The sequence below is a fragment of the Brassica rapa genome, chromosome A05 (assembly GCF_000309985.2).
Source record: "Brassica rapa cultivar Chiifu-401-42 chromosome A05, CAAS_Brap_v3.01, whole genome shotgun sequence".
Lineage (NCBI taxonomy): Eukaryota > Viridiplantae > Streptophyta > Magnoliopsida > Brassicales > Brassicaceae > Brassica > Brassica rapa.
Window position 1 is genome coordinate 28,272,882 of NC_024799.2, and position 20,828 is coordinate 28,293,709.

At 36.0% G+C, this 20,828-nt stretch overlaps 4 protein-coding genes across 7 annotated transcripts; 2 read left to right on the forward strand and 2 right to left on the reverse strand.

Moving 5' to 3' along the window:
* Positions 1–1,222: 1,222 nt before the first annotated feature.
* On the reverse strand, positions 1,223–4,981 carry LOC103855207 (glucan endo-1,3-beta-glucosidase 8). Its single transcript, XM_009132163.3, has 2 exons — positions 3,351–4,981; positions 1,223–2,417 (listed from the first exon to the last, which is right to left on the reverse strand). The coding sequence occupies exons 1-2, from the start codon at positions 3,707–3,709 to the stop codon at positions 1,298–1,300; spliced, it is 1,479 nt and encodes a 492-aa protein (XP_009130411.1). The 5' UTR covers positions 3,710–4,981; the 3' UTR covers positions 1,223–1,297.
* A 253-nt stretch (positions 4,982–5,234) lies between these two features.
* Positions 5,235–7,344, forward strand: LOC103855209. Its single transcript, XM_009132164.3, has 9 exons — positions 5,235–5,402; positions 5,485–5,546; positions 5,713–5,797; positions 5,926–6,012; positions 6,086–6,139; positions 6,226–6,413; positions 6,611–6,693; positions 6,779–6,879; positions 6,968–7,344. The coding sequence occupies exons 1-9, from the start codon at positions 5,355–5,357 to the stop codon at positions 7,172–7,174; spliced, it is 915 nt and encodes a 304-aa protein (XP_009130412.1). The 5' UTR covers positions 5,235–5,354; the 3' UTR covers positions 7,175–7,344.
* Positions 7,345–7,351: 7 nt separating this feature from the next.
* Positions 7,352–11,185, reverse strand: LOC103855210 (myb-related protein 2). 4 transcript variants are annotated; one of them, XM_033290947.1, is made up of 8 exons: positions 9,324–11,183; positions 9,015–9,230; positions 8,846–8,922; positions 8,689–8,746; positions 8,511–8,595; positions 8,355–8,424; positions 7,695–8,139; positions 7,352–7,664 (listed from the first exon to the last, which is right to left on the reverse strand). In XM_033290947.1, the coding sequence occupies exons 2-8, from the start codon at positions 9,223–9,225 to the stop codon at positions 7,462–7,464; spliced, it is 1,149 nt and encodes a 382-aa protein (XP_033146838.1). In that variant the 5' UTR covers positions 9,226–9,230; positions 9,324–11,183; the 3' UTR covers positions 7,352–7,461. The 4 variants fall into 4 exon arrangements, with proteins under 4 accessions (XP_033146838.1, XP_009130415.1, XP_009130414.1 ...); XM_009132167.3 differs by having other exon boundaries at positions 7,352–8,121; positions 9,324–11,185; XM_009132166.3 differs by having other exon boundaries at positions 7,352–8,133; positions 9,324–11,185.
* Positions 11,186–17,237: 6,052 nt separating this feature from the next.
* LOC103855211 (pyruvate kinase, cytosolic isozyme) lies at positions 17,238–19,903 on the forward strand. Its single transcript, XM_033290946.1, has 3 exons — positions 17,238–18,250; positions 18,345–18,806; positions 18,957–19,903. Exons 1-3 carry the CDS (start codon positions 18,011–18,013, stop codon positions 19,725–19,727), a joined length of 1,473 nt encoding a protein of 490 aa, XP_033146837.1. The 5' UTR covers positions 17,238–18,010; the 3' UTR covers positions 19,728–19,903.
* The last annotated feature ends 925 nt before the right edge of the window (positions 19,904–20,828 follow it).

Sequence of the window (20,828 nt, forward strand, 5' to 3'; positions counted from 1 at the left end):
CACTTGATGGACCAGCGAATTTATTCAGCTTATGTGATATATCATTGGCTATTTGTTCGATCATGGCCGCTTCATTATCCCTAAAAAGCAATAAAATGGCTACACTCGTTGCAAGTTCATGACATTTCATCAAAAACATGAGAGAAACCAATCATGGCATAAATATTCGTCTTACCACAAGTGGCAACAACATTATCAAGAATTCGATTATATAAAGAAGTGATAAATAAAAATAACTAACCAGTTTGTTGAATGATAACCAGCTATTGTTGCCACTTTAGCCAAAGCTTGTCTCCATCTCACTATGTCATCCTTAATTTTTCCTGCACAAGTTTTCCTAAAGACCCTTCCGAAATGCCCCGTCAGCTTTTTAACGTCAGACGGATCAACTTCATAGAATATAACCATCACTATAAGACCCAAATCTTTCCTACAACTCATGATCTCCGCCAATTCGTTCAGACACCATGTCGAGGAAGCATAGTTTTTAGAGAGCAGGACAATAGCGATTTTCGATCCTCTGATAGATTTTATGAATCTAGGACCAATTGATTTCCCTCTCTCGATGTTATTATCAACAAATGTGTCGATTGCTTCTCTCTTGAACTCTTTTAGAAGATGGCTGAGGAAGCCTCTTCGAACATCTGCACCGTGGAAGCTTGGGAAGACATCGTACGTGCAGTTGAGATGGAATGATGAAGTGGTTAAAGCGAAAGCAGAATGATCTGCTATTGAATAATATTGACGTAACCTGAAATTACTATAGGCCATGAATAGCATTGTACCAAAAAGTGTGAAGAGGACTCTATCTAGAATGTATTTTTTTAGAGAGGTTGAAGCCATTAGACTTAGATGAATTAAGGAGCGGATAAAAGATCACACAAAGGTTTCCAAAGTGCAACTTGCAGAATGAAATGGAGAGGAATTTATTTGGTCAACTCATGGAAAGGGATCTTATTGTAGCTAATCATGCAAGGTTAACTCTCTAATCCTTGATTTTAAAAAGACTAACGAATGTCAAAGTTAGTTTGTTAGCCAAAAGTCAAACAAAAACAGTGTATTATTTTGTATTTTTATCAGTTTTTTTTAACTTAAAAGGGTTAAACCGCCCTTACCCCTGGTGGATGGAGGTACCTACAGCCCACGGGTGGAGACACAAAAAAACAGCGCATTCTTATTTTTTTATCCGTTTTTGTAACATTCTTTTTTGTATTTTATCCAATGGAACAAAATATCAAATGATTGATGAACAAAGAATCAGTCATATACAACAAAATAAAAACATATGTAAATCTCTTTATGTAATAAGAAGAAACATCAAGCCACTAATCACCAAACCAAACCTAACAATGGAACTATAGCTATAATCATAATGTCCAGACGATGGCTTTCCAATCTGAATAGGAAAAACGCATTGTCCTTGAGAAATATTCTGCGTTGTAATCGTTGCAAGCCCTTCGAAATCACACGCTTGAGCTTCTTGGTTTTGCACTTGAAAATACATATTAAACGCGTAAGAAGCGTTCCCATTAGCATCAAGATTCCCACAAGAAGATCCGTAACCCAAAGCAGTACAATCAGAGAGCGAACACGCGTAGTTTATGTTATCACCAAGCTTACTGATATTACCACGACCGTTCGGATTAAACATGCACCACTGGTTTAGCAAGTACTGAACGTTTTGAGCTCCGGTCAAGAACTTTTTCTGACCTTGTCCTTGTAAATCAACCGGGAATTTCGGTTGTCCATCGAACTTAAATATCCCCCAGTGACGCTCGAAGTTTCCCGGTGCAACGCTCTTAGCATCTTCATCGATAAATCCAAAAAGATAAACCTCGATATAACCTTTACGCATAGGAGTACCTATGTTATTAGCTAACCGGGGAAGCAAACCGGAATAAAACCGTTCCGCGTTTGCAACGTTTGCGTTCTTGTCACCATCCGTAGGCCAACCGACTTCTCCAACGATCACTTCCATATCGCCGTGATTCAACGCGTTTAAAGACGCTAAAAGAGTGTCGAAGCTAGCGTCGAAGACGTTCGTGTAGATAACGCCGTTATCGTTAACGGTGTTTTGGCCGTCGAAGAATGCGTACTCGAAAGGGAAGTCGCTGCTTAAGTAGAGACTCAAGAAAGGGTAGATGTTGACGGTGAAAGGAGCTTTGTTCTGTGCGAGGAAGTTGACGATGTCTGTCATTTCTTGGAGGATGTCGGAACGGAATCTTCCTGCGGATGGGACTTGGTTGTCCGGGGGAGAGTTGTAAACGTCGGCGTTTAAGGGAACGGTGGCTTTGATGTAATCTCCGATTCCGGCTTCGTTTAAAGCGGTTTGGATGTTGACGAGTGCTGGATACGTCAGGTTTATGAATGATCCGTTGTATGATGTCAAGAACGGCTCGTTCCCTACGGCAACATATCTGCATTTAGAAAAATATACAAAATTAAGTAGTATTATTTACAAAAGTTTTTCGTTCCACACATGTAATGTAACTATGCGTACGTATACGTAATTTTGCACACAAACAAAATTATGCATCAAGTATTTCTCAGCTTACAAACTAAAACATACATTGAAGAAAAAGTAATAGTTTTATAACGTAAACATGGTTGCATGCTAATTTGTTAATTACCATGACAATGCTTTTTAAGTCCTATTTCATTGATTCATGATATTTTGTGTTAAATATAAATAATTATTATGGTATGTGCCCTATTTGACGTTGATACGATGAAATGTACATGTGATCTTTTACATGGTATCATGTGTTTGCATCTTTTGCAATAAAGAGGGATTAAAAAGAGATTCAGAAAATTTTCCAGAAAAAGTTTTGATCATGTGCAATAAATACATTACACACATGAGCCCATGACGGTCCATGCATATTTGGATAAAAAGGGGAAATAGGGATCGGATATACACACATGATTGGTTCATGTATGCATAAACCAACCTCAAATAATTCACTTGCATAAGCATGCATACTATATTATGTTCTTTAAAGAGATCTATTAAACAATGCATAAATTGATAAATGAATGATGTGGTGCTCAACCAACTACATAACAGGTTAGCAACTAATATAATAGAAAACATTTCAAATAATTCACTAATAAATAATCGACCAATAATGGTATTTTACAGATAAGTAGAAGAGAATAATATTTTTTTGGATTATCCAACTAGTCAACACTCAAAACCAACGTGTAAAGGATTGGAGCTCATCTCAGTTTGTCTAATCCATTATTATTGTCAACATTTCTTGTCTTTTTCATCATTTTACTTTTTTTGGTTAAACGTTAAACTTCGAAACTACGCATAACAGAAGAAATTTCAAATGAAGAAAACTTACTTGATCTTAACGCCGTCGTTGAAGTTGAACCTAGAGACGTTTCGTTGGACCCAATCCTTAGCTCTTTGATAGGTTCCCATGGTTTGGAGCAGATCATTTGGGATGGCCACCATTACTTCGACGCCTGAGCCGGCGAGAGCTCCCATCGTGTCAGTGTCGGCATCGAACAGCTTCACTTTCTTTATGTTGTTGTCTGTAAGCATCCTAACCACCGTCTTTGGTGGCAGCTGATGACTCGCCATTGTTCCCCAATTTACTCCCAGAGCAGAGACGCCTCCGGAGGAAAAGCAGACGGTGGAGATAACGATGAAGAAAAAGGCAGAGCTATTCATGGGACTCCGTTTCTGCCGATAATACATTTTTTTTCAATTCTCAAAAAAAAAATGTTTCTATTTGTTTCCGTGTGATGATAATATTGTGAAAACGATGAGAAATAAATAAGACTTCATGTGGGCTTTCTGTTCTTTTGTAGTGGTTTGAAACTTTGAATAAAGAAAGATATATTATTTAAGATGATAGAGAGATCTGAGTGAGCGAACGGAAGAAGGAAGAAGAAATCAAATAGAATAGGTAAAAGAGACTATTAGAGGGAAGACGAAAGAAACAGAGTCCAAGACCGGCCTTTGAAACAAACAACCGACCATAAAATAATACTCATAATAAACTATATTAACATAAAAACAAAAATACGTAACTTGCAGGTTCACACGCTGGACTAGAGAAGTATTAAAATGGCAGGTTAAAATCGCTATCGTGGTTATATGATTACGAAACGAATCCTCTTAGTTAGGTCCATTCGATCGACATGAACGAAGTATATAGTTTACAAAAATACTATAGTCTCTTTTAATGGATGTAGATATACCAAATGATAAATGAAATATTCGCATAAGATAAAATTTAGTGCTGAGAGTTACTTTCAAAATGTAGTGAGAATCAAGCCATTTACACAAGGATGAATGATGTGAACTGAAATTTATACGCAGTGTTAAAGAGGTTTCAATTTTACTTTGATTTGGTTCGTGAAAATTGGCACCCACTTCTTTTTGGGTTTGATTACGACAAATAAGGAAAAAAAAGACAAGTGGTCTCAAATTTCGTTAGCTGAGTCGACAGAACTCCAAAACATTATATGAAAAAAATGTACAAAAAGATATTAACATAAAAATAATAATACAAGCCTCAAATACCGGATATGTATAATAACTATGATGTATATATTGGCTTACTTAATTAAGAAAATGTTTTATTATATTTTCCACAGTCGTCGAGTACGTACAAAATGAACTTACGAGAAGAAATCCCGATGATGTATGCAAATTAAAACTCCAATTAAATACCAGAAACATCCAAATATTAGGCATGACGATAGAGATTCTTGATTTGGTAAATTGGTAGCCCATTATAAAATAATGAAGAAACACACCTATTAATAGAAGCATAAACTAGTTACGGTTGGTCCATATAAGCATCTTTTCATGAATAAAATTTATTGTAATTTGTGAGAGATGTTAGTATATATATGCTTTTTAAGTAGATTTTGTATTAGATATTATGTTTTACATTTCTTGTATACCAAATATTTACGCCGATTGTAAGGGTAAAGTTTATAGAACAAATATTTTAACATTTCTAAAGATTATAAATAAACTTATAATAATCAAAATAAAAACAACCACTAGGCACTAGTTAAGCAGTTGACATGAAAAAAAATTGACACACGGGAAGAGAGAGAGAGATTACAGTCAGTGGACAATTATGATGATGCTGACTTCTTTTTTTTCGTCAAACGAATACTATAAGGGAATGCTGAATATCCCCTCGGTCGAACGTAACCTCAACGCGCTATGTCAGCGCGTCATGGTTATTAGCTTGTTCCATAGTTTTGGGCCTAAATGTATGGGCCATAAAATCTATAAGCCCATGGAGCTGTTCTAACAAAACCGCCAAGTCATTTCAAGGGCGATCAAAGAGGTATTCCGTCGAACAGTTGGTGAGCGCAAAATGAAAGGAAGCAAGGCGAATCTCTCTACACTAGCGGAGAAATGCAAAGTCAGTTCCCGCAACTCTCTCTATTGCTTTTGTATCGATTTTGAAAGTTATCGTGTTGATGTCTTCTCTGCTCCATGTGCAGACTATAATCGTTTCGAACTGGAAAGGGTATCTAAACACCATCAAACCTGAAGATAAAGCTAGGTCCTTTGCTACTTCTTCTCAGTATTAATCTTAGTTTCAGCATCTTTTTATCAATATCCATCATGGGTTTCTGCTAAATTGTATTTTCGAAGTTAGTATTTTTTTTTTTTGGATCATGGGATTATGCAAAATTGTATTTTTAAAGTTGAGTATTTTTGGTGATCAGTATCATACATACTTCAAAGGTTAAGTACGTGATGAGACGAGGAAAGCCTTATCTCTGGGTTCCTGAATCTGAACCCCACAATGTCGTAAGCTGTCATTCTTTTAACTGTTACATTAAGCTCACATGCTCACTGTTTTGGTTAATAAGTGAGCTTTGTTTTCTGAGGGTTTAACATGTGTTTAAATTTTCATAATTCTACTCCTTTTTGGACAGAACATAATGTTTGATGAACGTGGATCCTTCTCCGTTGCTCATCCTTATCCTGGTCCCCTTGCAGCTTTGTTGAAGTCAAGAGGAAAGGTTTGTGTGCTTATATTCTCACCATTCACTGTCTTCTTTGCATTACAGCTTCTTTGAATCTTTATCTTTGCAGGTTCCAAACCGGGTTGCTCTTACTGGAGAAATCATCCCTGTCAAGGAGAAAAGGGTAAGACTTTATCTATGGGACTTCTAGTTTTAACTGTTCTTTATAATCTTCTTCTTCATCATGCTTGTTTGTCTTTTTGATATAAGATCGAGGCGGTGAATAAATATGTGGAGGAAGCTATACAATCAGAGATGAGAGCGATTAGTGAGACCCCATATTCGGTACGCAGTATCTTGAGTTCTTCCGACCACATGTATGCCTCCCGGTGCGAGAGTCTTAAAGCCCTTGTCGATGGTGGCAGTGAGAAATACGTTATCTACAAGTTTGTTCCCAGGTACACAAGCTTAAACTAAACTATTCTATCGGTGTTGAGAGAATAGTAGGTATTAATGAAAGATAGTCTCTCTGTTTATTGAATCTTGCTTCATGTAATTGTCTCTAAGAGGTAGAACCGATCACTAAGATGTCTTATGATTGCAAAAGATGATGAATTTATTCATATCAGTTGTGATGATCTGGTTGTATTCTCAGCTCGTGTATGTTTATCGACGCAAATGGTGCTAATAGAGAAATAGACTTGAAGGTCTTGGAGCTGTCAAAAGCGGATCCATTAGGTAATGAACTAAAAGACTGCTTGATGTCAAACTATGGATCAAGTTCTGTTTTATGCTAATACGTTAGTTTTCATTTAATCCACAGGGGCTTGGTCTACAAATCTTGTGGATGGAATCAATAAGGACGAATCGAGAAGACGTGCTTTGATCCTTTTCTGCTTATACTATCTCGATATCAACGCAAGGGTATAAAGTTTACATTTTATGTTCTTGGATCTCTCTAAATAGTATATGTCCGTTTGGTTGTTTACTGTCTCTTTTTCTTGGCGATTAGGATGCTTATATGGTATCTGTGGATACGAAAGGATTTGACTTGCTGGGGAAAGTACCAAGTGAGGAAGAAGCTGGAGATGAGTATCAGTGGAGAGAGTTTAGGTTTGAGTTTGAAGAAGAGACGAAAGACGTTGAAGCTTTCTGCCACCAGCTTGTGGAAATGGAACAAGAGGTTGTGAACAAGTTCACTGACCATACCGGTTTGTAATTTCAGTTATTTTATTTAGAATGACGAGCCGAACCGGTTTACACTTTTAGTTAAATGACAACGTATTATTGAAGTTTGCACCGGTTTGATACGGTTTAGTTTCGATCTTGTGACGCTTTACCAATATAAATCCGGTTCGACCGTAAGAGTTAATGATTCTTGAATGTCTATATGAAGTTAGGAAAACTTCTCTGTATATATGAGCTAATAACAATGAATAGTGCGTTACATTATCCTCAAGAATCTTGATTCAAAGATGTATCTTTAACCCTTTGGTTAAATCCCTTTCAGTTCCAGCTAAAACCATTCAAGTCGAACTGTTTCGGCCGCGTTGTACAACAGTTTTCAACATGTGTGTTAAGATCTAGCTCTGTCTTTGTGCTTTGTGTTTCAAGCTTATGATCCTCGCTCTTGTCATTGAATCTTTCGTCTTTATTATACTCATTGCTGCCTTGCTGATGACCTCTGTGTCCGTGCATCCCTACTCCCATTGTCAGTGTAGATGGACTTCTCTCTGAATATGAGACTCTTTGTTCTGCGTCCGTAACCATTGTTGAAAGATATGGATTTCCTCTCAAACCTTCATTCCACGTGAGCTCCATTCTTTGGAACAATGGTTCTTCAATAACCTCTTTCTGCTCGGATGTTGAATCACCAAGATATGTTCTTAGCCCTAGCATTTTAGGGTTTTTCTGAGCTCCCTCGCTCGATGTCAAGCAACTATCCTGTGGATAAGCTGTTTGCATCTGTTGTGGGCATAGGTTTTGAAACTCTTTTGGGTCTAGGAAGCTAGTGTTTGGGTACTCTGCTGATACTTTGGATACTAACTCCGAGAGCTGAACTTTGGCAGCTTCGATCCCAGCTGGACTCAGGTTCTGTCTACCGAGAGTCTCTTGTGCCTTCTCCAAAACTGATTGCAAGTACTTCCCTTGAGCCTCTATCCTGAGCTGCAAATGTCGCTGTACCTGACTCAGTTTTAAATACGATATTTAAAAAAACTGAATGCTTACAAACTTATCCTCTATTGAATGCTACGCAATCCTATGATGTTCACTTGGTATGAATCTGAGAAAAGCATCTCTAACAAACAATTAAAAGCTACTTCTAAGGGTTTCTTGGATTGCAAGGAATCTTTAATGTTTTGGATGGGAGTTAAAAAGTGTTGTATGAATAATGATACCTCAAGTTGCTCATGAAGCCTTCTTTGGACCTCTATTTGCATTTGCAGTGCTTCACCTATAGGTGAGTTCCTGGTTGAAGATAGATTAGGTCATTTGATGATCAAACTAATAATGAGTTAGAAAACCATATAGACAAAACGTTTAATATTGCGTACTTGTTTGGCTGTGGTCCAATGCTTAAACTCTCGCTTTGAATTTCATCTGCATCAGGGCTCTTTTCTTCTATCATGGTCATCATACCTATAAGGGTCATGTTATGTTTAGATCTTTGGTTGAGGATGTAGAGTTTTATATGTTCTTTCTGTTTATATGATTATTAAAAAAAATTCTTACCTATTTTGTTTAAGCCGCTGTTAGCTTGTCCGTTGAGATTCTTGCTCAGTCTGTATTTCTGGTAGCCAATTTTATAGAGTTAATTAATAACTCTTGTGAATCCAAAAAAAAATGAACCAAGCATATATGTGTATATATTAAAGTATTGATGGCTTACCTGAAGATGACTTTTGAGATGGTATAAGGTAAGCCCTGGAATACCCATGACTTTCATGATTGTTTTAGGAGTTGCTTCTGCAACAAGTTAACCAAACAATATTATAACTAAAACCCTAACGCTAGCAAGCCAAAGATGATTAATTATCTTGTTAATGATAATAACTCACTATCAGCTCCACCGAGTTGATTAACTGCTTCAATGAATCTCTCATGAAGATCAGGAGTCCATTTTAAGCGTGGCTTTGCATCGGTTGAAAGGATGAGACCAGAATCTCCTGGACTGTTCCCTCCTCTAAGGAAAGGATGCCTCTCAGAAGCTAAGTGCATTCTTGAAGAAGAGAGGATGCTCTTTCCTTGGTGCTGGTTTTGGTAATACATAAAGTCTGTACACAAAAAGGTCAAATGCAGGTTTAGTTATCACCACCTGGAGATTGCATTAAATAATGATTTTTGTCATGATTCATCTTTTGTTTTACCTGACACGATCTGAACTCTTCTCTCGGAATTTCCAAAGGGTGTAAACTCCAACAACTAAGGAAGATGTTTTTGTTGCTAAGTCTTACTTGTTCTTTATATTTTATCAGGTTGCTTTGGTGCAACTTTGCTTTATATAGGAAGTTGAATGGAGAAAAAGGAGGGCAAATTAGAGAAACGATGATTAAGGTATGGAATATGAATAACTGGTCCAATCGATGCTTTGTTAGTTGTGTCCTTATCGTTTCAAGTGTTATATATGCTTTTGTTTCTAGATGATCTTTTTCTTTCTTTCATGTATTGATTGATTCCTATGGACTACAACTTTTCAACCCCAATTAGATACCAGAATTGATCCACAATTAATGCATCATATGCGCATTCTCTAGCCATTCTGGCAGAGGGAAGTATCTTATTCCCTGATTTTTTTTTCCTAACTTTTATTTGTTTACTTGGCTGTGGAATCAACTCTTTTCTTATTCCTTGATATTTTCATAGTCACAGCTCTAACCTTTCTCTCTCAGAATATTCTCAATGCTTTTCATTCGTCTGGATTGTTTTTGTTCTTTGTTCATAGAGTAATTTTCTTTCTCTAGGTACATTATGATGAGTCTAATGATTTTGGCAAGACTTTTAGTCACATGTTACTGATGTTAAAAGGGCTTATCTAGCTATGTTTGAAGAATGTTATTTGTTTACAGATACTTTTTTACTCAGTCGAGTAAGTAAGCCTTTAGTTTAAGATATCAAACAAATGAAAGTTTTTGTTGGGAAATTTGTTTTGCTTTAAAAGATGATAAGGAATATTTTCATATTGTCTCCTTCAACAAGTTTAGTACATATTCTCTCTACACAGTATAAAATTACTGGAGGGTCCCATTTCCTTAACATTCTTTGATTAGCACAAACCATTTGGCCCCTCCATGCCTGTGTATTATTATGTTTGTATATTTTCCTGTCTAGTCTGATCTAATAGCTACACCAATCTCTCGGGTGCATGTGAGTGTTTGCATTTATATGTTCATACATATTTAGAACTGAAACATCACTACTTCTATGCTTGGCTTTTTTTTTTTGCTATACTTTCCTCCCAACTATTTCAATGATTTTTAGTAGGCCTGGGCATTTGGGGTCCCAATCGGGTTTCGGTTTTGTCCAATCGGGTCTCGGTTTTTCGGGTTTATCAAAATCAGCCCCATTCGGATTATATAAAAATTCGGTTCGGGACCGGTTCGGATTTTATCGGGTTCGGATCGGGGATAGTAAATCTTCAAAGAACCGGTACAACCCGGTGTACTTTCGGGTTTTGGGTTCCAACCGGTTCTTCGGTTTTAAAGTACTTGATTTATACCTATTTTATAACCAAAACATAAGTAAAATCGGTTTTTCGGGTTTAAAATACTTGATTTTTACTTATTCTGTAACCAAAACATAAGTAAAATCGATTCAAAAATAAGAAAAAAACATCAAACATGATCATTCAAAGTCAGACGAAAGGTATACGTTGTTATTGATAGAAAAAAAACCAATAAATGAAATCATAAAACAAAAAATTAAGTTCTCATGAAATGAAAAAAATTATTCAATGAAAATAAAACCAAAATCTAAAAATTTCAAGCCTCAACCGCCACTTTCAACCATCAACCTTCATATAGTAGATAGTTATTGTAGATGTTTAATAATATCTTAGTGTATTTTGGCTACATATCAGGAATTGAGATCATGTTTGGTACACGTTCTTTTTTGGCATTTTGAATGTTTCGGGTTCTATCGGATATCCATTTAATTTCGGGTTCGGTTCGGATAATACCCATAACCCGAAATACCATAAAACAAGATCCATTCGGTATTTATAGCGGGTTCGGATCGGATCGGTTCGGATTCATTTTTATCGGATCGGGTTCGGTTCGGATTTTCGGGTTTGGTTTATTTGCCCAGTCCTAATTTTTAGTTTTCTTGAGTTTTCAAAAAGTTTATGCGTGCATATATATTACCATCAAGACTTTGCATCTTCAACAGAATAAGGCCATAGAGAAAGATATATAGAGATTGTGATTGCCAAATGTTAAAGTTGTGTAGGCTACTACTACTCTATCTGCAAATGAGAATATATCCAGTTTTGAGTCCCACATTAGCTAAATGAGTGCTAGGATATGGTCTATATTATTCATAAGGGAAAAGGTCGAAAAACAAATATTATGTTCCTTGGAATGATATCTTTGCATTTATTTTATACCGAACCAAACTTTATAGGCGATATCTCATGGTTGTGATTTTTCAATACACTTTATTCGGTGTTTGGGGAAGGAAGAACCTATCATAACCTTCAGTTAAAAGCATTTGAGCATATTACCAAAATAGTTGATCCCCATGTGGGTGAGAATATGCTTTTCATGTTGTGAGTTGCAAGTCTCTAAAAGTCTTACTTGAATGAATCTCATCAAACTCACTCCTCTCATATTATGGTTTCTTTTTCTTTTTACCAAAATTTCAGTTTAATTACAGTGCTTTTTGTAAAAAATTATAAAGTGAATTAGATCCTAACCCAGTCAAGACATTCTTGATATTATTTCACTTTTATTCACTGCAGGTCATACTTTTGAGTTCACAGCTAAATGTTGCTCATGAAATATTATAGTTCTTGATAATAGTTACATACACTCTTTACCCTTTTGAAAAGGCAGTATAGAGAGTGAACAGAAAGAGAGAGGGAGAGTGGGTGATAGAGACTAAATGTTCTTCCTTGTACGTTCATTTAATAGATTCTTGTTCTAGTTTACGACTAAACTTTATTCTTATTGATGCTTTGAAGCTCTCGCGTAGGGAGCATACTTGTACACGTGGGCTACATTCGCCTGGAAAATAAATAAATACCCACGGAATTATATTCTTTTGCTTGCGAAAACAAAAATATAAATATAAAAGAAAATAGAAAGTGGGTTCTCTTACTGAGATTCTGCAGAATGAGAATCAGAAACTCCGAAGAAAAAAAAGGTTTATAAAGGTGAGTCGCACTCTCAAGTCAAGAATCTTTGTTATTCATCTTAAACCTATAGTAATAAAAAATAGAAAACGAAAAGAGAATAGTTATTCAAGGTTCGTTTTCTTGCCACTTATAGCTAGTCTTGTTTCATTACTTGTTAACATCACTGACTAGAAGAAGATTAGGCTTCATCTCAATTTTGTTTCGTTATTGCATTGTTTGTTCATCGTGACATATTGTATCAAGTTCATAAATCACTGCACTGAACCTCTCTCGCTAACCGCATTCGTTTTTTATCCAAATTGAATTTTAACCAGTACATTTAATTATAAACATACTTTAACATTCCTCGTGGTCTTAACCTTAAAGTTTGAATCTCTAGCTGCAAGCTGGCGAATGTTGTAGTTACAGATATTATTTATTTACTAGTATATAATTTCTGTTGTTCGATTACTTCGTTTACTTTATTTATTGTAGCTCTCTGGGGAATAAAGATTCCGAAGATAACCTGGTTAAGCAAAAACTTTGAGCTTTTCGCAAATTGTGTTGTGTGTTATAAACTTTGGCTTCGCATCAGTTTTCACCTGAACGTTGGGGCTTTCTATCTAACCTTTATTTAAAAGAAATTTTTGTTTAGTTAAATATTGAAAAACGAACCTGACGGATTCTGCTCACTAATGGCTGGACCGGACCGGTATGTAAGGAACGACATTGAAAACGTGACAGTAACTGATTTGGATGTCTATAAGATGAAACTAGACTATGCCGCAGATGATCTGAGGAATGTGCTCTGCGTCGGACACAATGGCGGATTCAGGACATAACGTCAGAAACCAGATGTCATCAGGCCTGGATGTCATCACCGTGCCTGTCCTTTTACTAAAAAACTGGTATTTATTTCAGCTTATCACAGAAATTTTATTGCTTACTGAGAATTTTTTGCAGAAAACTAATGAATCGACTATGGTTCCGTTCATCAGGGATAGCTTCTCCATGGTAAGAAGAGTTTCTTCTATAGCTACACAAATTCATTTTCGGGCTTTTTGCAAAATTGACCTACAACTTAAAGTCAAACACAAAACTAACCTCCTTTTTTTTTGAAAATTGGTTTTGCCCTATTCACCCCACAAGTTCATATAATTTACGAAAATGCCATTAATTTTTTTTTTCTTTTTTTTTTCGAAAATGACATCTTTACTCTCTCACCCTCATCATCTTCAAGTAATTACAAGATTGCCATTGATATCAATACCACAACCACCATGAACAACCAATTTGAAGCTCTTAATGCTCCCAAAATCGATTTATCCTTCTTCTTTTTCCATTCTTGTGAACTAAACACAACATATCTCTCACTTTCTCTCCACAATGAGCTAAAAAAACCCAAGATTTTGATTCTAAATTTTTTATGGTTCATAGAGTCATAGAAGCTAACGATTATGGGTGGGTGACTTTCGTTTGTGATTCTGTGTGCTTGGAGAAGCCTTATGTATATTAAGGAACTTATCTAACCAATTTAAGGTATGACATCGAGTTTTTTTCCAGATCTGTTCGTCAGACGACTTACTTGGGAAGTCGTCTGGCTGTAGACGACTTACCTTTCAGTCGTCTGGCTGTAGACGACTTACCTGGAAGTCGTCTGGTCAACGCAGAGGTTATTTTTGCAATTGACTTTGAAATCTGTAACCTGAGACGACTGAAAGTTAAGTCGTCTACTATTGTTTGGTTTCAAAAAAAATTCCAAAGAACCTAGACGACTTATATTTCAGTCGTCATAGGTTAGTTTTGCATTTGACTGGATAATTTCAGAAGTTTGACTTCCCCAGACGACTTACATTTCAGTTGTCTGGCGAAAATTAAAATAATAATATTTTTTTAAAAGTAGACGACTTAAAGTTAAGTCGTCATAGGTTAGTTTTGCAATTGAAAAAAAAAACTTCAAGATTTAATTATACAGAGACGACTTATAATTCAGTCGTCCACCAGACGACTTAATTGTAAGTCGTCCAGGACTTTTTTCCGAGATTCTGGTCAAACCTCGTAAATCCTGGACGACTTACATTTCAGTCGTCTGGTGGACGACTGAATTATAAGTCGTCTGTGTATAATTAAATCTTGAAGTTTTTTTTTCAATTGCAAAACTAATCTATGACGACTTAACTTTAAGTCGTCTACTTTTAAAAAAATATTATTATTTTAATTTTCACTAGACGACTGAAATGTAAGTCGTCCAAAAAGTCAAACTTCTGAAATAATCCAGTCAAATGCAAAACTAACCTCTGACGACTGAAATGTAAGTCGTCTAGCTTTTTTGGAGTTTTTTTTTAACCAAACAATAGTAGACGACTTAACTTTCAGTCGTCCGAAATAACAGATTTCAAAGTCAATTGCAAAAATAACCTCTGCGTTGACCAGACGACATATAGTTTAGTCGTCTAGACAACTTAGATTGAAGTTGTCCGCGTCTTCTCCACTAGTTTTTAAGTCTTCTACGTTATTTTTTGAATAACTTGTATTTTTAAGAGTGATAAGTAACTTCAAGATATGTAAAACTCATATTTACAAAATATGTTCTTTCCCTTTGTTTTACTAAATTTGACTAAGTTTTTCAATGCAAACTTAAAAAAAATATGATATGCTTTGACTAGTTACTATTGTTTGTTTCCATCTCTTACCAACATTCTTGTTTATTATGATGAGAAAAAGGCTATTGGAGTTTATTATTGCATATGAGAGATCCAAAGATAAGAAAAAGGCTACTGAAGTCTATTATTTCATTGATTTGTAAATGTGTAAACACATTGTTAGCACATTTAATACATCTTGGAAAATATTATTACTGATTTTACAAAAAATTCACAACTAAAAGAGTATACATGCAATTCACAAAACAGACCACAAACAAAACTATTATAGATCATTCATCTACAAAGACGAGCTTGGATTCCACTTGAGTAGACAAGACCAGACAACTTTTAAGAAGTCCAGACGACTTCTAAGAAGTCCAGACGACTTCTAAGAAGTCCAGACGACTTCTAAGAAGTCCAGACGACTTCCAGGAAGTTCAGACGACTTTGCCAGAAAACTTTTAGGGTGTTCAGACGACTTCCAGACGACTTTACAGGAAGTCCAGACGACTTCCAGACGACTTCCAGACGACTTCCAGACGACTTCCAGACGACTAACAAGTAAGTCGTCCCAGAAGTCTTCCAGATCTGAAAAACCTGCATATTAAATCCAGATCTGAAAAACCTGCATATTCAAAAACGTTCAAATGGCTTAAAAACAGAAAAAAATGAGTGGAAGATTAGATAAATCTACCTTTACAGAACACACAAAAATATATATCTAAAAATAATAGATCTACCTTCAAATTAGTGGAAGATGTGTACCATCTAATTAAAAACCTGCAAAAAAAAAATAGATTAGTAAGAAAGACATGAGACAAAATTGAAAAATTCATATAAAGTTTGGTGTTTTCAAGTCAAAGAGATTAGAGTGGGTTTGGAGAGTTTTAGTTTGGGAAAAAAGTAAGAACTTTATACAACAAGAAGTTACCAAATGAAGAAAAATCAGACATAAGAACTTACCAAAACGCTCAGAAAAATCCAGACGACTTCCTAGAAGTCCAGACGACTTCTTGGAAGTCCAGACGACTTCCTGGAAGTCCAGACGACTTCCTGGAAGTCCAGACGACTTTGTCAGAAGACTTCCAAGAAGTCCAGACGACTTCCAGACGACTTCCAGACGACTAACAGGTAAGTCGTCCCAGAAGTCTTCCAGATCTGAAAAACCTGCACATCAAATCCAGATCAGAAAAACCTGCATATCCAAAAACGTTCAAATGACTTAAAAATAGAGAAAATGAGTGGAAGATTAGATAAATCTACATTTATAGAACACACAAAAATACATATCTAAAATTAATAGATCTACCTCTAAATTAGTGGAAGATGAGTACCATTTGATTAAAAACCTGCAAAAGAGATAGATTAGTAAGAAATACATGAGACAAAACTGAAAAATTCATATAAAGTTTGGTGTTTTCAAGTCAAAGAGATTAGAGAGAGGTTGGAGAGTTTTAGAATGATGAACATTACATTTTTGTTGCAGCCATTTGAGAGGAGGAGAGATAATGTGTAAATTTTTCTTTATATAGGGAGACAAAAAATCCAATTAGGTTAAATATTTTTGACTCAGACGACTTCCTGGACGACTTACAATTCAGTCGTCTGGTGAAGAAATTAAAACAGACGACTTACATGTAAGTCGTCCAGAAGAGTTTAATATTTTTAGCGGGAAATTAAATATTTTTAGCGGGAAACTAAAATAGAAGACTTTCCAGACGACTTACAAGTAAGTCGTCTGGACGACTGAAATATACGTCGTCCGGGTAAATTATTCAACAGACGACTGAAATATAAGTCGTCCACACCCTAAACATAACCCCTAAACTTAATTATCTAATTAAACACTTCATAAAACCAAATCAAATTTGAAAAGTGTTTACTATACACAAAAATAAACACATATAAGTGAAAACTAATTTTTGAAAAAAACATTTTAGTTTTCCAAAATCTAACCCTAACAATACATACAATACTACAACATATGTTTGCCAAACTCCTAAACCAAAGTATTTCATGATTCACTACTTCCAATCATCTATCTTCAAAACAAATCAATTTTATCATATCTTAATTTATATCAGTTAAAACTGTTTATAATTACTTGATTTTTATTTTTTACGTATCAAAATATTTTTTTACAAGATTTATAAATTCTTTTTAAAATAAACTGGTACCAGACGACTTACATTTCAGTCGTCCAGACGACTTCCAACATCTCAGACGACTCAGACGATTTACTGGGGCTATATTCGTAAAAGTGGCTTCTGTTTTTTTGTTTGGTCACAAGGGGCTGGGCTGTAATTTCACTAGGCTTTTAGGTTAGTTTTGCATTTGATTCAAGTTTGGGTATATGTTTGGAATTAAAATCAAGTTGTGGGTTAGTTTTGGCAAAAACCCCTTCATTTTCCTAGTTACATGATGTTTCCTAAAATAAAATACTAATAATTAATATCTCAATGACATATTTGTTTGCCTCGCAAGAAATTGACAGAAAATTATTGCTTCAAACTTAGAAACTGTGCTAGTCTATTAGATTTACTGATTTATTGTGCTTATTTAATATTAGATTCTCGAGTTTTCCCCTATTTTTTTTAAGCTTACTCTTATTGACGGTTTAATATTTTCATTCTTGAGATACAAGAACATCATTAAATGTACAGAACGACAGTGTCCTTTTGGAAGCAAAATAAAAAAATTCTTATTTCCAAAACCATGAAGTTTTACTTTTTATTATATTAAAATTAATTAATATATAGACAATTTTTTGTGTGTATAATTGTCCTTACTTGAAACAAAAGAATTCAATCAATGGGTTTCCTTTTTTCTTCATTATTGATTTAACGTTGCACGTTCTTACCATATTAAAACCATACAAAAAAGGAAATTGCGCCTTTATAGTTTCCTTTTCGTTATGTGAAAAAAGGATACTATTTTTCTCCAAGTTCTAAACGGATTCCTATATAAACAAACATAGATGCAAGACTCTAATCACAATTCATAATCTTTCGCAAGTTCTCAATCTCACATTCTTAAAACTCTTAAATTTTGTGTTCCCTTACAAGTTTTCTTGACATTAATGGAGAAGATACTTGACGGAAGAACTAATGGAACACTCAAGAAGACCAAGATCGTGTGTACTCTTGGACCAGTGTCCAGGTCTGTTGAGATGATCGAGAAGCTTCTCAAAGCTGGTATGAACGTAGCCCGTTTCAACTTCTCACACGGTACTCACGAGTACCACCAAGGAACTCTCGATAACCTCAGAATCGCAATGAAGAACACTGGTATCATGTGTGCCGTCATGCTTGACACAAAGGTAACCTAATCCCCTAAACGTTTCTATATGTGACCTAATAATAATATTCGATTTATGGATTTTAATCTAACTCGGTTTAATTAATCTTTTATAGGGTCCTGAGATTCGAACCGGATTTCTCAAAGAAGGCAAACCGGTTCAGCTAGTTCAAGGTCAAGAGATAACAATCTCAACTGATTACACTTTGCTAGGAGATTCAAACACAATCTCAATGAGCTACGAGAAACTTGCCGAGGATCTCAATCCAGAGGACGTGATTCTCTGTTCCGACGGCACAATCTCTCTGACCGTCTTGTCATGTGACAAGGTTAACGGTCTAGTTAGTTGCCAATGCGGGAACTCAGCAACCCTAGGAGAGAAAAAGAACGTTAACCTCCCAGGAGTTGTAGTTGATCTCCCAACGCTTACGGAGAAAGATCAAGAAGATATTCTAAAGTGGGGAGTTCCTAACAAGATCGATATCATTGCTCTTTCCTTTGTTCGTAAAGGGTCTGACCTAGACCAAGTCAGGAAGTTACTTGGAGAGCACGCAAAGCGAATCATGCTTATGTCAAAGGTGAGTGAAAAAAAAAACAGAACATTAACACATGTTTTTATTTTTATTTTTGGTCAAAAAACACATATGTTTTTATTTATTTATTTATTATTTTTTAACACATTTTTTTATTACTTGTAATACTTACGTAAGATGATAATGTTTTGACAGGTTGAGAATCAAGAAGGAGTGAGGAACTTCGACGAGATTCTAAAGAACTCTGATGCATTCATGGTGGCTAGAGGCGACCTAGGGATGGAGATTCCTATCGAGAGGATATTTCAAGCTCAGAAGATGATGATCGAGAGAGCTAACGCTGTCGGAAAACCAGTAGTGACAGCAACGCAGATGCTCGAGTCCATGACCAAGTCTCCTCTTCCGACAAGAGCCGAAGCTACGGACGTGGCCAACGCTGTCCTCGACGGCACGGACTGCGTCATGCTCAGCGGTGAAACCGCCGCCGGAGCTCACCCTGAAGCCGCCGTGAAGATCATGGCGAGAATCTGTAAAGTGGCGGAGGATACACTCGACTACGAAGCCGTGCATAAGAAGATTCAAGAAGCTGTTCCGTTGCCTTTGTCTACGGTTGAGGACTTGGCCGCTTCAGCTGTGGCCAAGGCGATGAAGCAGAGCGCTAAGGCGATTGTGGTGCTCACCAAGGGGGGATACACGGCGGCGCTTGTGGCGAAATATAGGCCCAACGTTCCGATTCTCTCGGTGGCTATCTTGGATGATGGAGAGTCGAGGTGTTCGGTGGCGAAACGTGGTTTAATTTACCGTGGAATCGTTCCGGTGGTGGCGAACAGTGGCTCGACGGAGGAGGCGACTAAGTTTGCGATCGAGTTTGCAAAGGAGAAGGAGATCTGTAAGGGTGGAGATTCGATTGTCTTGGTGCAGTACATCGATGGTTCCTCTGTTCTCAAGATCATGCTCGTGGAGTAGACAGTGTTTTATTTCAGACATGTGGTCAATTTTGAAGTTTTCAAAAATTTTGGGGTTAAAATTAGAGTCTGAGAGATATGATTTTGGCCGCAATATTCTTAGCTTTTGACATTTTTGATTTTTTGATATTTACGCAGAGAGATTTTTGAATTAATTATAATTTTACTTTGCTCAGATTTAAAATTCATACATCCCAATCATTTCAAACTTTGTGTTTTTGATGTTCAGCGTTCAAAGTTTAAAAGACGTACGTATGTGCATGGATTTAAACGCACGCGCTCTCGTCTGCTTCGATGTTTGCATGGGCTACTTTTGGGCTCTTATGCTATTGGCCCAATGTCCTTGTTAGTCAGCTCGATTGAAAATTCTAAACCAATCAACGCAAAAGCCTTTTTCTCAAGAACCCAAGTTTTGAAGTCGAAAGAAATAAAAGAAAAAAACGAGTTCATATGGAAAGAAAGCGTGAAAAAGACGAGGGAAACAACTACTGAGCTCTGATGTTTTTCCAAATTATTCTCGATTATTGTATTAGTCTTTATTTTTATGTTTTTTTCAAAAAAAAATCTATGTTTTAAATGTTATTTTTTAATATGTTTGAATTAATAAATAAATTTTATCTTTTAAAAAAATTAAAAAAAAATTCTTAAGAACCCCTAATTAAGAAACTCCCATTGGACCGCTCCAAATGGGAGTTTCTTAACTATGATTCTTAACTCCACTTAAGTACAATTAAAATATTAAATAATCACTAAAAAACACACTTAAGGATCAAGGGATAAACATGCTCTAATTCATGGGTTTACAGTGCTGGATTCAATCATTCAACTCATCGTCAAGGGTCAAAAATACGCTCCAGTTCTCCTATGCTCGGAAACGGACGTTACAATGCGTGAAGAATTAACATGGAAACGTATATCTTTATTGAATCTATAATGGCTTACAATAGTATAAATCCTCAAAAGAAATTATCACGGAAATTTAACATCTTCTGCAAACTCTTGAGTGTAGTTACTAATAACTACGTTCCTTGAGACAGAAGACTTAGGGATCTGGAGTTTGTTTTTGCACGAAACCCATCATTAACTAGTAACTAGTGTCATT

Excerpts from the sequence above, each read along its gene's own strand:
- LOC103855207 (XM_009132163.3), bottom strand. The coding sequence starts at position 3,709 with ATGTATTATCGGCAGAAACGGAGTCCCATGAATAGCTCTGCCTTTTTC. Across the intron at positions 2,418-3,350 it reads AACGACGGCGTTAAGATCAA|ATATGTTGCCGTAGGGAACG; the intron begins GTAAGTTTTCTT and ends TTCTAAATGCAG.
- LOC103855209 (XM_009132164.3), top strand. The coding sequence starts at position 5,355 with ATGAAAGGAAGCAAGGCGAATCTCTCTACACTAGCGGAGAAATGCAAA. Across the intron at positions 5,547-5,712 it reads AAACCTGAAGATAAAGCTAG|TATCATACATACTTCAAAGG; the intron begins GTCCTTTGCTAC and ends TTTGGTGATCAG. Across the intron at positions 6,414-6,610 it reads ATCTACAAGTTTGTTCCCAG|CTCGTGTATGTTTATCGACG; the intron begins GTACACAAGCTT and ends TTGTATTCTCAG.
- LOC103855210 (XM_009132165.3), bottom strand. The coding sequence starts at position 9,225 with ATGTATTACCAAAACCAGCACCAAGGAAAGAGCATCCTCTCTTCTTCA. Across the intron at positions 8,425-8,510 it reads ATTGGACCACAGCCAAACAA|GAACTCACCTATAGGTGAAG; the intron begins GTACGCAATATT and ends ATCTTCAACCAG. Across the intron at positions 8,140-8,354 it reads GGCTTCATGAGCAACTTGAG|GTACAGCGACATTTGCAGCT; the intron begins GTATCATTATTC and ends AAACTGAGTCAG.
- LOC103855211 (XM_033290946.1), top strand. The coding sequence starts at position 18,011 with ATGGAGAAGATACTTGACGGAAGAACTAATGGAACACTCAAGAAGACC. Across the intron at positions 18,251-18,344 it reads CCGTCATGCTTGACACAAAG|GGTCCTGAGATTCGAACCGG; the intron begins GTAACCTAATCC and ends AATCTTTTATAG. Across the intron at positions 18,807-18,956 it reads GAATCATGCTTATGTCAAAG|GTTGAGAATCAAGAAGGAGT; the intron begins GTGAGTGAAAAA and ends ATGTTTTGACAG.